Raw genomic sequence first — 15042 nt, 5'->3', positions numbered from 1 at the left:
CTATGAGATGGATTGATTCGGTGACTGGGGTAATCGGGATGGGTGTGTCAGAGGCGGTGCGGTTGGCGCAGGATAGAGCAGGGTTTAGAGGTATTGTGCATAGGGTCGCTATGAGTCGGAAACGACTCGATGGCACATAACAACAACAACATAGTTGATACTTCTAAAAACTCTTCCAGCCCATTTTCCAAGTCATTTGTAGATATCATGACTACTACTCAGCCATTGTCACTGGTCCATTGGGTTCTTATAGAATGAGTCTCTTTCTAACTATCTTGCCTTCCTCAAATCCATTGTCCACAAGACAAAGCATAGAGAAATCTTACTGAGATGAAAATATTTAACCCTGTCATTCTGTTGCTTAGAACTTTCCCCTTCACTTTATAATAACTTATGAAGTCTTTCTCAACTGTCTTCCTAAGAGAAGCAAGCACTAGAACCTGGTCTGAAGCATCCTTTGTATGTAGTTAACTTATCTCCTAGGGATCTTAAGTGAACTCATCATCTACTATCTTCTGGAGGATTGAGAACACGGTGTCACAAATAATTTTATGCACAGTTTAGTTCTTTCCAGGAATCTCTGTTGAAAGAGTGTGGGATACCTCCAAAAATCTTAAGGTGCTATCTACTGCAATGTAAGTTTCCCAATGACATAGATTTTTATTTTTCTTATGCTTAATACCCAGAGCCCAGAACAGTACCTAGGCCAGAGTAACTGCTCAATAAACACAAAAGGAATGAACTAAACATCTTCCAAACTTGACTCCACAGAACTATTTATTTTCACTTTTGCTCTAGGAATTATACTTGAGCAAAACTAAATTTCTCATAGTTTTGGATAACGTGCCATATTGATCTTCATACTATTTGCCTGTGAGCAAATGAGAGAGAAGGATATGACTTATTCATTTTTATATTGCCAGGTGCCTAGCTGAGAACTTGGTACAAAGAAGCCACTTACTGTTGATAGGACTGAATTATGCCAAATAATTTTGTGAGAAGGGATGAAAGCAAAAAGTAACATACCAGAGCTTTCAGATAAAAGGCATTTGTTCTTTTTCTTTAAATTTTATTTTATTAATTTTAATGAACATTTACAGAGATTTTTATTTCCATTCATTCATTGTTACACTATTTTCTCTACCCCCCCCCGCCCCCGTTTGTTCCTCTCTCTTTCTTTTTTTCCTTGAAAGTCTGTTCTAATTGTCCCATTGCCACAGTGCTTGTCAAAAAGGCATTTGTTCTTGACTGCTTATTTAGAAATAACTTCTTAGGACTGCCACAGACATAGCCTTTCTATAGACTGTCATGTGAGTGGGGTTCCCTCCAATGTATACTGCATTACCTGTATAAAATTTATGCTAGACCTGCCTTATACATAGAGGTCAGGAAATACATACCTCATTATATTCATTATAATTACTTTCCTTTGAATTGTCGTTGCTCGGTGTCGTCAAGTTTAGCATGACTCACAGTGCCCTATAAACAAAAGACCTGAACCCTGTTTATCCTGCGCCATCCTCATACTTCTTGACAAACAAGAGCCTATTTCAGCAGTCACCATATCAATCCACCTGGGTCTTCCTCTCCTTTGCCCACCCTCCACCCTTCCCAGTATCATGTCCTTCTCCAAAGAATAGTCCCTCCTAGCAACATGCCCAAAGTATGTGAGATGAAGCCTCATCATTTTTGCCTCCAAAGAGCACTACGGCTACACCCTCTCCAAGCCATATCTGTTCATTCTTTTTGCCATCCATGGGCTGTTCAATGCTCTTCTCCAACACCACAGCTCAAAGTCATCAATTCTTTTTCTGTCATCCTTATTTATTGTCCAACTCTCAGATTAAAAGCTAGTAATTGGAAAGAATATGTCCTGAATCAGATGACCTTGTTCTTCAAACTGACATTACTACTCCTCAATAATTTGGAAAAGTCCTAACTGCAGTGCAATGTGTCTTCTTATTTCCTGACTGCTAGTATCAAGGGTATTAATTGTGGATCCAAGCAAGATGAAGTTTTGACAGTTTCAATCTCCTCTCTGTCCATCAGGACAGTGCCTACTGGTCTAGTAGTAAGAATCTTTGTTTTCCTGACATTGAGATGCAATCCATACGAAAGGTTGCATTCCTTGATTTTCTGCAACAAGTGCTTCAAACCCTTCTTACTTCGAGCAAGGTTGTGTCATCTGCATAACACAGGTTGTTGATGAGTCTCCATCCAATCCTGATGTCACATTTCTCCTCATAGAGTCCAGCTTTTCAGATCATTTGCTCAGCATACAGATTGAATAGATATGGAGAGAGAACGCAACCCTGACATACTCGATGCAATCCATATTGAAGGCAGTATTCTTTGATCTTATGCAACAAATGCTTCAAGTCTTCTTTACTTTCAGCAAGTAAAGTTGTGTCAACTGTGTAGCACAGGTTATTAATGAGTATTCCTCTGATCTTGATGCCATTTTCTTCTTCATAGAGTGCAGCTTTTCAAATAATTTGCTCAGCATACAGATTAAATAGGTGTGGAGAGAGAATACAATCCTAACACACTCTCAATTTTAAACCATGCAGTGCTATTCTGCTCCATTCGCACAACAGCCTCTTGATCCAGGTATCGGTTACACATGAGTACAGTCAAGTGCTCTGGGATTCCCATTATTTTCAATGTCAGCCATAACTTGTCATGATCCACACAGTCAAAAGCCTTTTCATAGTCTTTAAAGCACAGACATTCTTCTGACATTCCTTACTTTCAGCCAGGATCTATCTGACATCAGCAATATCCCTGGTGCCACAGCCTCATCTAAATCCTGTTTGAACTTCTGGAAGTTCCTTATCTATGGACTGTTCCAGCCATTTTTGAATGATCTTCAGCAGTATTTTGCTTGCATATGCATTAAGAAAGAAAAAGAGGCAATCGCCATTAAGCTGATGTCTGACTCTTGGTGACCTCCTAAGTGTCAAAATATGTCTGTGCTCCATAGGACTTTAAATAGATGATTTTTTTTTAGTAGAAGCACAATTAACTCTATTGGTATCAGCAGCCAGGAAATCAAAAGATGAATTATACTGGGAAAGTCTGCTGTCAGGGTCCTCTCCAGAGTACTGAAGAGCAACAATGACAATCTGGAGATTAAGGTGTGTCTGATCCAGGCCATGGACTTTGAAATTGCATGCTATGCATCAGAAAGCTGAACAATGACTAGGGATGATAGAGGAAGAATTTGAGCTTTGAGCTGTGGTGCTAGAGAAGAGTATTGAATATACATACCATGGACTGCTAGGAGAACATATCGGTTTGTCCTGGAGAGGGTGAAACCAGACTGTTTCTTGGAGGCAAGGATTCTGATGTTCCATCTGACATATTTTGGGCCTGCTGCAAGGAAGGACCAATCCTTGGAGTAGTACATTATGCTTGGAAGAGTGGATTGACAGCACAAAAGAGGACAACCCTCGATAAGATGAATTGACCTAGTGACTAGCGTAATGGGGTAGGTGTGTCAGACATGATATAATTGGCTCAGGATAGAGCAGGGTTCAGAACTGTTGTACAGAGGGTCGCTATGAGTCACAGGTGACTTGATGGCACATAACAACAATGGCAAACAGACCACAAGGCCTCTGGGTGAACGCAAATTACTGCCTTTTTAGTTAAGCGAGTGTATTTACCATTTACATCAACTAGAAACGTACACTAGTTTATTGCTTCTTGGTTACTGGTCTAGGCAAGTGGCTAAGACAGACTGAAAGTCTTGTGAGATGTGTGGCTCCAGCCTTGTTACTTGACTTTTTGGTCCCTCTGTTTCATCAGCTGTAAAATGGGAGAAGCAATAGTGCCTATTCATTGGCTTACTATAAGTATTAAGTGACTTGATTTTTTGTGAAGATCTTTTATGTACAAGGAAACTAGGAACCTAGAGACTGAATAATAATCTTAGGAACATATAGTAAGTTAGCAGCAGGCTCATCCCTGGAACCAATAGTTTTTTAATTGATGGCTACTTCTGCTGTATCTGTCATCTTACAAACAGCTTACAGAAATGTACACACTTAAAATATACTTCTAACTATTTAAATCACAGACCTACGAAGTGATATGTCACGGTATTTTCAGTTGCTTCGTATACAAGTGAAATTTGGACAATGAGAAAGGAAGACTGAAGAACTGAAGGCTTGGAATCATGGTGTTGGCAAAGAGTATTGACTATACCATGGACCACCCAAAGAACAAGAAAATCTGTTTTGGAAGAGTGCAGCTAGGGTGCGCCTTAGAGGCAAGATGGTGAGTCTTTGTTACACGTACTGTGGGCAGGATGTCAGGAGGGGTAATCCCCTAGAAAAATAGTCATAAAGTGGAGCATCAGAAAGGAGAGGTCGACCTTCAGTGAGATGGAGTGACACAGTGACTGTAACAATAGACTTAAGGACAGTGGAAATCATGATTGATAGTACAGAATAGGGCAGGGTTTTGTCCTGTTGTAGAGGGGTTCTTATGAATTACAGCCAACTCAATATGACCTAACAATGAGTCCCTGGGTGGAGCAAATGGTTAGCAGTCAATTATTAGCTAAGACATTGGTGGTTTGAACTCCAAGAGGTGCTTTGGAAGACAGGTCTGATGATTTGCTTTTTATCTGTCAGCAGTGAATGTCAAGGCATAGAATTGCTACTTGGTCATTCTCTCTCTCTCCCACTCTCATAGGAGTGGGCAAAAACCCCCAAAGTTTCTCAGAGGAAACACGAAGGGAAGGCAAAAACTGTTGCACCTAGGTAATATGGTGACTTCTGGTAGGAACCAAAAAGGGGGTTACATCAAGAAGAAGCCCCCACCTCAGAAATGCAGGGGAACCAACCCCATAGGTCCCTAGGTGGGGCTAGGCTCTCACCAGTCTCAAAAGACTGGGAACCAATAAAGGCCTACCTGAGGGTTGCACTTTTTGTCTGCTGGCAATGGGCCAAAAGGATTGGTTTTCCAGGGTATTTCTCTCCACTTTCTTCTTTCCTTTTCTCGCTAACTCTTTCACAAGGCGTTTCTCTATCTTTCACCAGCCATGCCCCCTCCCAACCAAAGGAACAAATGATAAAAAGATCCTTAAACACCCTGTAGATCAATTTCATCCTGTACTCATGGACTTTGCATAAGTGAGAGCAACTAAAAATTGCTAAGCATTTCAATCCAATAGAAATAATTTCTGAAAAATTTAATGAAAATAAATAAGACCATTTGGAGATCATATGACCAAACCCACCCCATTGTCACCAAGTCTGTTCTGATTCGTAGTGACCCTTGAGGAGAAAGCAGAACTGTTCTATAAGATTTTTAAGTTCACAAATCTCCCATAGAAGTAGACTGTTATACGTTCTTCCATTAAATCATACAATTATCAGTAAAATGTTTATTCCGAAATATGTATTTAAATTGATAAGTTTTTAATATTTTCTTAAACACCAAGGTGACAATGACATTAATTCAATAACTACTTACCTAAAAGCCCTGTTACAATTTTTATGTAAAAAGCAAATTTAGTATTTCTAAAATTACTAGCATATAATAAATAGAAATATTTAGAAATTACTCACATGAGAAATATTTTTTTCAGCACAAAATTTTATCCTTGTTCTGTAAATATAACACGTTATGCCATTTGATTGGGTAAATATGTCATGCCAAATAAAACATAGTATGCTTATATATGTTTGGTGTTATAATTTTCACATCTCTTTGAAAACAACTGTGAGAACTACTTACCAAAGTGTTAATACAGATAGAGTTGAGAACACACGCTCCATTTCGACACTCGTCAATGTCAGTGCAGACCTAGTGCAGAAAAGTTTGATTGTTTTTAAATGGAAATATAAATAAACTTTCTTTGTTGTGACTGTTTTGCTTGAAGATATATGTAATTCCAGGTAGAATGCTAATCTCAGAGTTGTTTTAACCATCCCTCTGCTTTTGGATCAATCTGTAGTCAATCTGATTTCAAATAACAGTTGCCCAATAGTCTTTGCAATTGCTTGCTATGTGTCAGAGAGCTGGACAATGACTAGGGATGATAATTGATGCCTTTGAGCTGTGGTGCTGGAGAAGAATGTTGAATATATCATGGACTGCTAGGAGAACAAACAGGTTTATCCTAGAGAGGGTGAAACCAGGCTGCTTCTTGGAGGCAAAGATTCTGAAGCTTTGTCTGACATACTTTGGGCATGTTGCAAGGAGGAACCAGTCCCTGAAGAGGGACATCATGCTTGGAAGGGTGGAAGAACAGAGAAAGAGAAGGAGACCACGAGTGAGATGGATTGATTCGGTGACTTGGGTTAATGAGGGAAGGTGTGTCAGAGACAGTAAAGTTGGCACGATAGAGCAGATTTCAGGGCTTTTGTACAGAGGGTCGCTATGAGCAGCCAGTGACTCAATGGCACATTAACAACAACAACAACACTTACAACAATTAAAAGTCATTCGGAAAAGATTAATTCTATAGTTAATCTATCCTACAGTAATTTTAGTCAAGAAAATTTCTTGTCCTTTGGATTCAATATATTTCAACTATCTGAATATTCTTAATATTTTTTTAACTGGGAAAAATTCTCAGCTATCCAATCTTCTTCTAATTTTTCATTCTCTTTTTTGAAATTACAGTTAGAATATTGGACTTTCTTACAATTAGTCTTCTATTGATGTGTAAATTACCATTAACTTCATTCATTACTCCCCACCACCCATCTTTCTTGCTGTTGCTGTATTCTACATGATTTCTTTAGATTTATCTTCCAGTTTGTAAAGTCTTTGTTAACTGCAACTAATTTGTCTTGCTTTATGCTTTAATAATGGTATCTATGCATTCTTTTATCTCCTTTCCCATTTAACATATTTATCATGTCCCTTGCTGGTAATTCTTCATATAAACTTTGATTTTTGTTTATAAACTTATCTTTAGGGGTCATGCTTTTGCCTGTGGGCATTCAATGATCCTGTAAACTAAAGTATCCTTAAAAGTTGGTATGAATTCTTTCAACCAGAACTCTGGAGAGTTTGCTCAGGAGCTGGTCTTTGTGTTAACTCTGGCTTACATTTCTATATCATATTGGTAACATAGATTTGCATCAGCATGTGATGCAAGTTTGAAGTTTTAATTTATTGTGAGTAATTTTCCTTTCAGTCATGTCTCAAAGCTGAAATCAAGCTTCCTTGTTTCTTGGGGTTAGCAAAGTTTTTGAAATTATGTTTCAATGGGTTGAGAATTTATAAAAAAATATTGTGGCAACACAATATAGATTAAAAAATTTACTATATGATACTTTTAAGTGTATTATTCAGTAGCATTAATTACATTCACAATATATGTAACCAACACCACCATCTGTTTCTAAAACTCCTTCATCGACTTAAATAGAAAAATCTGTATTCATTAAGGAATTACTCTTCATTGTCCTCTCACTGCAGCATCTAGTAACCTCTAATCTACTTTTTATTTTTTTCTATGCATTTGCAATAGTGTAGCTTTTCCACACTCTTCATTTTACTCAGGGGTCCTTGGTTGTCCTAAATGTTTAAGATTACAACTTCTGAATCTACACAGAATTTCACTCTCACTCCCCACTCCCAGATCACAGGATCTGTATTTAGTCCCAACTCCTATCTTGCAGCTGTGGGATCAGCTTTCATTTATAGCTTTGGCTTTGAGTTTCTTCTCTGTTTATGGAACCTAAAGAGTTTATTTTCTTTCTTTTGACCTTGGCACATGCTATAAAGTATTGCTTAATTTAAAGAAGGTGGCTCTGAACTGTGGTTCCGTTTATCATGTTACTGAAAATCCAATGGAAAGTGTTCTCACAAGCTTACATAAAGCACCTTCTATTTAATTTTGTCTATTTTCCTTGGTCACAGATTTTTGCCTTTGGAGGAGCGAAGACAGATTTTGGGTCATTACTCTAATGGCTCCTTCTCATTTCTGTATGTCTAGCTTGCCTCCCTTTTCTAGCAAAAAAAAAAATTAAAAAAAAAAGATGTCCTCTAGACTCCTTTGATAGGCAACTAGGAAATAATGAACTCTTGCCCTTCTTCAAAGCTACTAATTTCCTTAAGGTAGTAAAACATATTTATAGATCAACTATTTCTAAGAGCTGAAAACATCAGAAGGAATTTCACAGTCAGTCAGTTAAATAATGGTCAGACTCTAGTAGAACATTTGGAAATAAATGAAAACTGTCAGGAAGTACTCAAATGCTTTATGGCAATTTATAGCTTATATAAGAATAAGGGTAGGTTTCCTGAGGGTGTTATTTTTATTCTTGAAACTCTCTCATCTCTAAAACAGTGATTGATCAGCAACAATGACTCTATTAAGAGTGACCTAATTCTGCAAAGCTTTTATTTGTTTATCTGATTCTCTAGCTATTCTGTTGAACAAAATGTTCGATGGTCACCAACAAAAATAAGCCTGAAATGATACCATTTCGTCAATATTACTCCATCCACTGTTTTTGCAGTGATACACTATTATTCCCATTTGACGGTTTCCTCCCATCCAGATTTACGAACATATTCTTGGAAATGAGTTGAAAAATTGCCTAATTTGTCTGCTGTGCTTCCTGACATTCAATATGCCACTGACTCCTCAGGGAAGTAATAGGTTCTATCGGAAGAGGTGGAAAGCAACCCAAATTGTTCTGCAGGTAATTACGATTAAAAAAATGAACAGAAACTCTGGAACTTCCACCTACCTGCTTGTTTGACTTGGCAAAACTGATGCCAACACCCTGCACCATGGAACCTGTGAATCCCACTGGGCAAGCATCACATCTGAAGCCAGGAGTCAAGTTCACACAGCGCACACCTGGGTAGCAGGGATTGTATTTGCACTGGGGGAAAAACACACACACACACTCAAAGTCTTTAACCGTATGAGTAATACACTCTCTAATTTTCACATTCTGTTTATATATGGCTGCTCATCTATTTAATCTTTCTTTCTTTTTTGGTATAAAAGATGTGACATGTGAATAAAGACATCCTATTAGTGAGTTATGTGTTGAATCTCTGACTTATATACTCTGGGTTATTGGTGGATTCTTTGCTGCCAACAAGGACTCAATGTTACATCCATGTTAACTCCTTGATATTTTAACTGAATTTCTAAATCTTTATCGACAGTACACCTAAACCACATGCTAGCTCTCTGAGAATTCAGAGGTATTACCAAACCAACTATTCAAATAAAAAAGCTCTCAAGAAAATAAAGCAAGGAAGGTATTATTTCAGAAAGATTTTTATCCATCAGTATTCACCCTGGCGCTCTTGCCCTGTGAAGCCCATGGCTGTTCCAAGGCTCTTGGACTCTAGGAGGATGGTTATGATACTTCCCCTTCACCAACTCCAACTAATGTAAAAAACATGACCATTTCCTGACCTTTGAAAAGAGGAAAATTCCAGCTTACAGATAAAAACCAGATGTAGTGCTATGAAATATGTACAGATGTTTCTCCAATTCAGGGATTGCTAGAGACCATCTTAATTGTGTACTAGCTGGAGAAGCAATCTGTCAAATTTTCCAGAAGCCACAGGGGTCTGTGGGTGTCAGTGTGGGCTTACGCCCCCTGCACACTCCTTTTACTTCCATTTCTCCTTCCAGCCCTCATTGGTCTGGGTGGGAGGGCAAGGCACATTCGGTAGGCAGCCTCGCTACCTGCTGTGGAGGCTGCTTTGGATCTGGGCAAGTAAATGGCTTAACTGAATGTTTTGGAACAGTCTCCTTCTGAGGTTCTGCTGGCTGGTCGAACAGCTTGTACTTGGTGTGTGTGTCTTTGGTTTCATGCTTGGATACTTCTTGTGATTCACAGGTTCCTAGAGCCCCCAACAGGTGTCGAATTCCCCTCTCCTCCTCTACTTTAGGAAAACGGAAGGAATCAGTCATTACCCTTGACATATATGCCCTTTCAACAGGGCCTTCCCCTTTTCACATTTGCAAAGAAAAACATGTTGTTGTTAGGTGCCGTCTAGTTGACTACAACTCATAGCAACCCTAAGAAAAAGAGGCCAGAACCCTCCCACATATCCTGCACCATCCTCTGATCTCCACTGCGTCTGAGACATTGTAATGGTCACTGTGTCAGTTCATCCTGTTGAGGGTCTTCCTGGTTTTTGCTGACCTTCTGAATTTCCCAGCATGGAATCTTTTCCTTAGGATTGGCCCCTTGGACAACATGCTCAAAGAATAGATGTAAGTTCACCTTCACTGCCTTTAAGGAGCACCCTGGTTGCACTTCTTCCAAGATAGATTTGTTTTGTTTTGTTTTTTGCAGCACATGGTATATGCAAAACTTTTTGTCAACAACACAATTCAAAGACATCAATTATTTTTAAATTTTCCTTATTCATTGCCCAAATTTCAGATGCAACTGAAAAATACCATAGCTTAAATTACATGCACCTTAGTCTTGAAACTGATATCCTTATTCTTAAGCACTCTAAAGAGGCCCTTGGCACTATATTTGCCTGATGCAACACATTTTTTTATTTCTTGACTGTTGCTACCATGGATGTTGATTGTGTGCCCAAGTAAAGTGAAATCATTGACAACATTAATCTTTTTTTCATCTATTATAATGTGACCTATTGGTCCAGTGATGAAGATTTATGTTTTCTTGATGAGATATAATCCATGTTGAAGGGTATAGTCCTCAAGTTTTCTTCAATAAGTGCTTCAAGTCTTTACTTTCTTCATACAAGGTTGTTTATGAGACTTTCTTCAATCTCAATGCCACATTCTTTATCATTTAGTTCAACATCTAAAATCATTTGCTTAACATACAGATTGAATCGATACAGAGAAAGGATATAACTCTGAAATACACCTTTCTTGAGTTTAAACCATGCAGTATTCCCCTGTTCTGTTCAGAAAGCATAGAAAGAACAATTTGTGACACAGAATGTATACAGATAACACAGAGAAGCAATCAATGCAGTTGACAGAGTGAAAGTAGAAATCTTAGGACCCTAGTAACATAAACAGTAGAATAGGTGGAGACATAGAAATCTCCCCACCCACATCTCATGATGGTTCCTTTTCATTGATCATAGTAAAGAAAGACAAATACTGTAATTGATGTAATATATAATTCTAAAATTTGCTCTTGAATCCAGAAAAGCTAATGTGTCTAGAAGAAATGACATCAAAGAGTTAAACAGAAGATTTCAAAGGATGGCTGGAGAAGGAAAAGTGTCATAATGTAATGTGCAAAGAACTGGAGTTAAGAGCTAAAGGGGAAGAACCAGGTCAGTATTTCTCAAGTTAAAAGATCTGATGAAAAAATTTAAGCCTTGGGTGGGAATATTGAAGTATTTCATGGGCAAAATATTGAATGTTGCAGGAAGCATCAAAACAAGATGCAAAGAATGAATACAGGTAATCATTGAACTAAAAAGAAATGGCAAATGGTCGATTATTTCAGGAGGTATCATATGATGAAAACACAATGACAACGAAGGAAGATGTACAAGCTGCATTGAAGATACTGGTTAGAAAGATCGCCAAAAAACACAACTGCAAAAATGACAAACAAACCAAACCCAAGCTGCAGGGATTGAAGGAATTGATGCAATACTGGATGCTGTCACTTATCTATTTGCCACAAGAAATTAGAGACAGTTTTTGGCCACCTGACTAGAAGAGATCCATATACATGTCCATTCCAAAGAAAGATGATCTAGCAGAATATGGAAATGATTGAACAATATCACTAATATCACACACACATAAGATTTTCTTGAATACAATGAAAAAACAGTTGCAGTGGTACAACCGAGAATTACCAGAAATTCAACATGGAATCTGAAGCGAATGTGAACTAGGACTATCATTGTTGATCTCAGGTGAATCTTGTTTGAAAGCAGAGAAGACCAGAAAGATATTTATTTGGGTTTTATTGACTATATACAAAGGAATTTGACTGTGTGGATCATAATAAGTTATGGTTAGCATTGAGACAAATGGAAATTCCAGAACAATGAATTGTGCTCATGTGGACCATCTACAATGGATCAAGAAGTAGTGGGTTAAAGAGAATAAGGGGATATTGCACAATTTTAAATCTGCAAAGTTGCATCAAATGTGTGTTCTTTCCCTAAACTTACCCAATCTGTTTGTTGAGCAAATAACTTAAAAGATGTATTATATGAAGTGGAGCACAGTGTCAGGAATAGAGAAAGCCCTATTAATACCCTGCAATGCCAGATGGACACAAACTTGTTTACCGTAAGTGAAGAGGACTTCAAACACTGACTGATGAAGATTAAATCCTTCAGTACAGATTATATCTCAACACAAAGGAAACAAAAATCCTCACAAGTGAACCCCCCACCATAATAAATGGGGGAAAATGATAGGTTGGGTTGTTGTTGGGGTTTTTTTTTTTTTTTTTTTTGGTTTGTTTTTAAGGATTTCACTTTACTTGGATTCACAATCAATGCCCATGGAAACTGCAGTCAAGAAATCAAATGAAGGATTAAATTGAGAAAATCTGCTGTCAAAGATTTCTTTCCAGTATTAAAGAACATAGATGGCATGCCAGCTTGGGCCGGCTACTCTGTAGAGCGTTGTGCAGCTAACCCAAAGCACAAAGATGTCACTTTGAGGACGGAGGTGTGTCTGACCCAGTGCGAGATATTTTCAGTTATCTCATATGTATGTGAAAGCTGGACAATGAATCAGCAATGCTAAAAAAAGAATTGATGCATTTGAATTATGGTATTAGCAAAGAATATGGAAAATCGTATGGACTATCATTAGAAAGAGTAACTCTGTTTTGGAAAAAGTACAACCAAAAAAGTGAGGAGGCTCTGTCTCAAGTATTTTGGGCATGTTATTGGAAGGGGCAGTCCCTGAGGAGCGCCGTGATGTCGATAAAGCAGAGGCTGGACACAAAAGAGCCTTAGTGAGAGAGACTGACTGGCGTGGTGGCTGCAAGAAAGGCTCAAACCTAGCAACAATTATGAGGGCGATGCAGGGCTGAGCAGCGTTTCCTTCTGTTGGACACAGGCTTGCTATGAGTCAGCATCTACTTGACAGCACCTAATAAAAACTAGCAATGGCTCACTGTGTCTCATGGCTCGGCGTAATGAAGTATTTTTTTTTCCTACTTGCCTGAAGGGATGACTCAAATCATCTCTTAACTGTCAACTTTGCTTCTTTTTCCATAAACTGTAGGATGTGGGAAAATCCTACTTCGGAAGCCCCTTTGCATCTAATTTAACTTGTACCTCATCAATATCAGAACAGGTGATTCCGTTTCCGGTGTAGCCCAGGGGACACGGTCCACACTGAAAGCCGTCCCTCGTGTCGGTACATCGGACGCCTCGGAAACATGAGTTTGAGTCACACCGGCGCACTGGGGTCGTTTGGAATGTAGGGGGTGCTGGGGGCGCAGGGGGCACAAACGTGTTTACGGTTGGAGACTGTGTACTGAGAGGACCTAGGAAAAAGAATCGTTCACAGGATTAATCACAACCAGAAAGAGAGACTTGATACTAAATAAGATTTGTGTTCCAAATGAACTCCTCTTTCTACTGCCTCCAGCTCTGACCCTCCAGAAGCGAAGCCGCCTCACCGCAGGACCTTCATCAGTCTGTGTCAGCTCATCTGACTTGAAATCAATCAGTTACTAGAAAAGCACTTACCGCAAGCTTGGCATTCAGCTATGGTGTTGCGCAAAAATGATGTTTCCTTGACCTTTAAAAATGAGAAAGGGGAGGAATAAAAAAGATTGAGGAGGAAGAGTACATAACGTATAACCCTGAAGTAACATAATCCACGGGTAGCTAGCTATGAAACACCCCTTAGAGTTGGAAGCAGCGTTTGGTGTGTTTAGCACCAGATGGTTTTCCCGTTCTAGAACTTTCTAGCAGAACCCTGAGGTAGTGGATTGTGTGAGGCAATCTGAGGTCTGAGCCAGGTTCTTCTCTCTGTTTCTGAAGGCCTGCAACTCAGCTAAACCAGCAGGTGCAAAGACTGCTCTGAAAAGATTGGAGCTTGTCTGATATGTCCTGTTACCTGTTGTCTTAGAAGATCCTTCACCTCAGACAGCAGGTGATTCAGTTGTGTCATTTGCCCCAAGAACTGCCGATTAAAGTCTCCTGTAGGAATAACAACATGTAAGGGCATTCAATGGAGCTCTGGTGGTCTCATGGTAAAGGAGTTGTGCTGCCAACCCAAAAGAATAAAGTTCAAATCCACCACCTGCTGCATGGGAGAAAGATGGGCAATCTCCTGTGTGATTTTCAGCCTCTGAAAATCTGTTGGAGGGTTAAGTCTAAGTTGATTCCAGCTTGACAATACACAAAAACAACATAGGGAATTTAATCAGTGAAAGACATTTCTATAGTGATTCAAAAGAAAATTACTCTCCCAGAGAATTATGAAATTTTTCTTTAAAAAAATTTAAGGTATCTGAATTGAAATTGAAATTGTTCTGTTTAATTTCCCCAAAAGATTATGATTCTGAGATAGATGCCATGGTCTCATTAGTCCAAAGTCTCATCAGTTATTAAAAGAAACCTTCCTGTAATCTAGTCAACTCCAACTCACAGAGGCTTTCCATACCAAAGCAGAACTGTACTCCACTAGGTTTTCAATGGCTGATTCCTTAGATGTAGATTATCAGATCTTTTACGGAACCTCAGGGTAGATTTGAAACTTCAGCCTTTGGATTAACAGCCAAGTGCTTAACCTAGAAACTTTTACCCCAATATTTATGCCATTTAGGGGATTCAAGTGCAAAGAAACAGTTCTCTGCCCTGCCCTTTGGAATAAGACTTTAAAAAAAACCAAATCAACACAAAACCCCCTCTGCCATCAAGTCAGAGCTGACTCATAGCTGACCCTCCAGCAGGTTTTCAGAGGTTTTAAACCACATGGGGTAGAGGGGAGATTGTCTGTCTCTCTTTGCAGAACAGCCGGTGGATTTGAACTGTCTGCCTTTGAAAGGGTAGCCCACTTTCTAGCCTGTAGGCCAACGGAACTCTTAGATTAACAGCTTTTAAAAAAAA

At 38.9% G+C, this 15042-nt stretch overlaps 1 protein-coding gene across 1 annotated transcript in view; it reads right to left on the bottom strand.

The window, feature by feature from the left end:
* The window catches only part of THBS4 (thrombospondin 4), an 88321-nt gene that overhangs the window by 39101 nt on the left and 34178 nt on the right, over positions 1–15042 (bottom strand). Inside the window, exons 5-9 of the mRNA XM_006889852.1 lie at positions 14048–14130; positions 13675–13726; positions 13258–13469; positions 8724–8861; positions 5749–5817 (exon numbers count right to left, since the gene is read on the bottom strand). Of these exons, the coding sequence (XP_006889914.1) occupies positions 5749–5817; positions 8724–8861; positions 13258–13469; positions 13675–13726; positions 14048–14130 (554 nt within the window). The remainder of the gene's footprint in view (positions 1–5748; positions 5818–8723; positions 8862–13257; positions 13470–13674; positions 13727–14047; positions 14131–15042) is intronic.

Source organism: Elephantulus edwardii, unplaced genomic scaffold (assembly GCF_000299155.1).
Source record: "Elephantulus edwardii isolate Elephantulus edwardi_28Jun2011 unplaced genomic scaffold, EleEdw1.0 scaffold00082, whole genome shotgun sequence".
NCBI lineage: Eukaryota > Metazoa > Chordata > Mammalia > Macroscelidea > Macroscelididae > Elephantulus > Elephantulus edwardii.
Note: the sequence above shows the minus strand (reverse complement) of the source record. Positions and strands in the feature narration are given on the sequence as shown.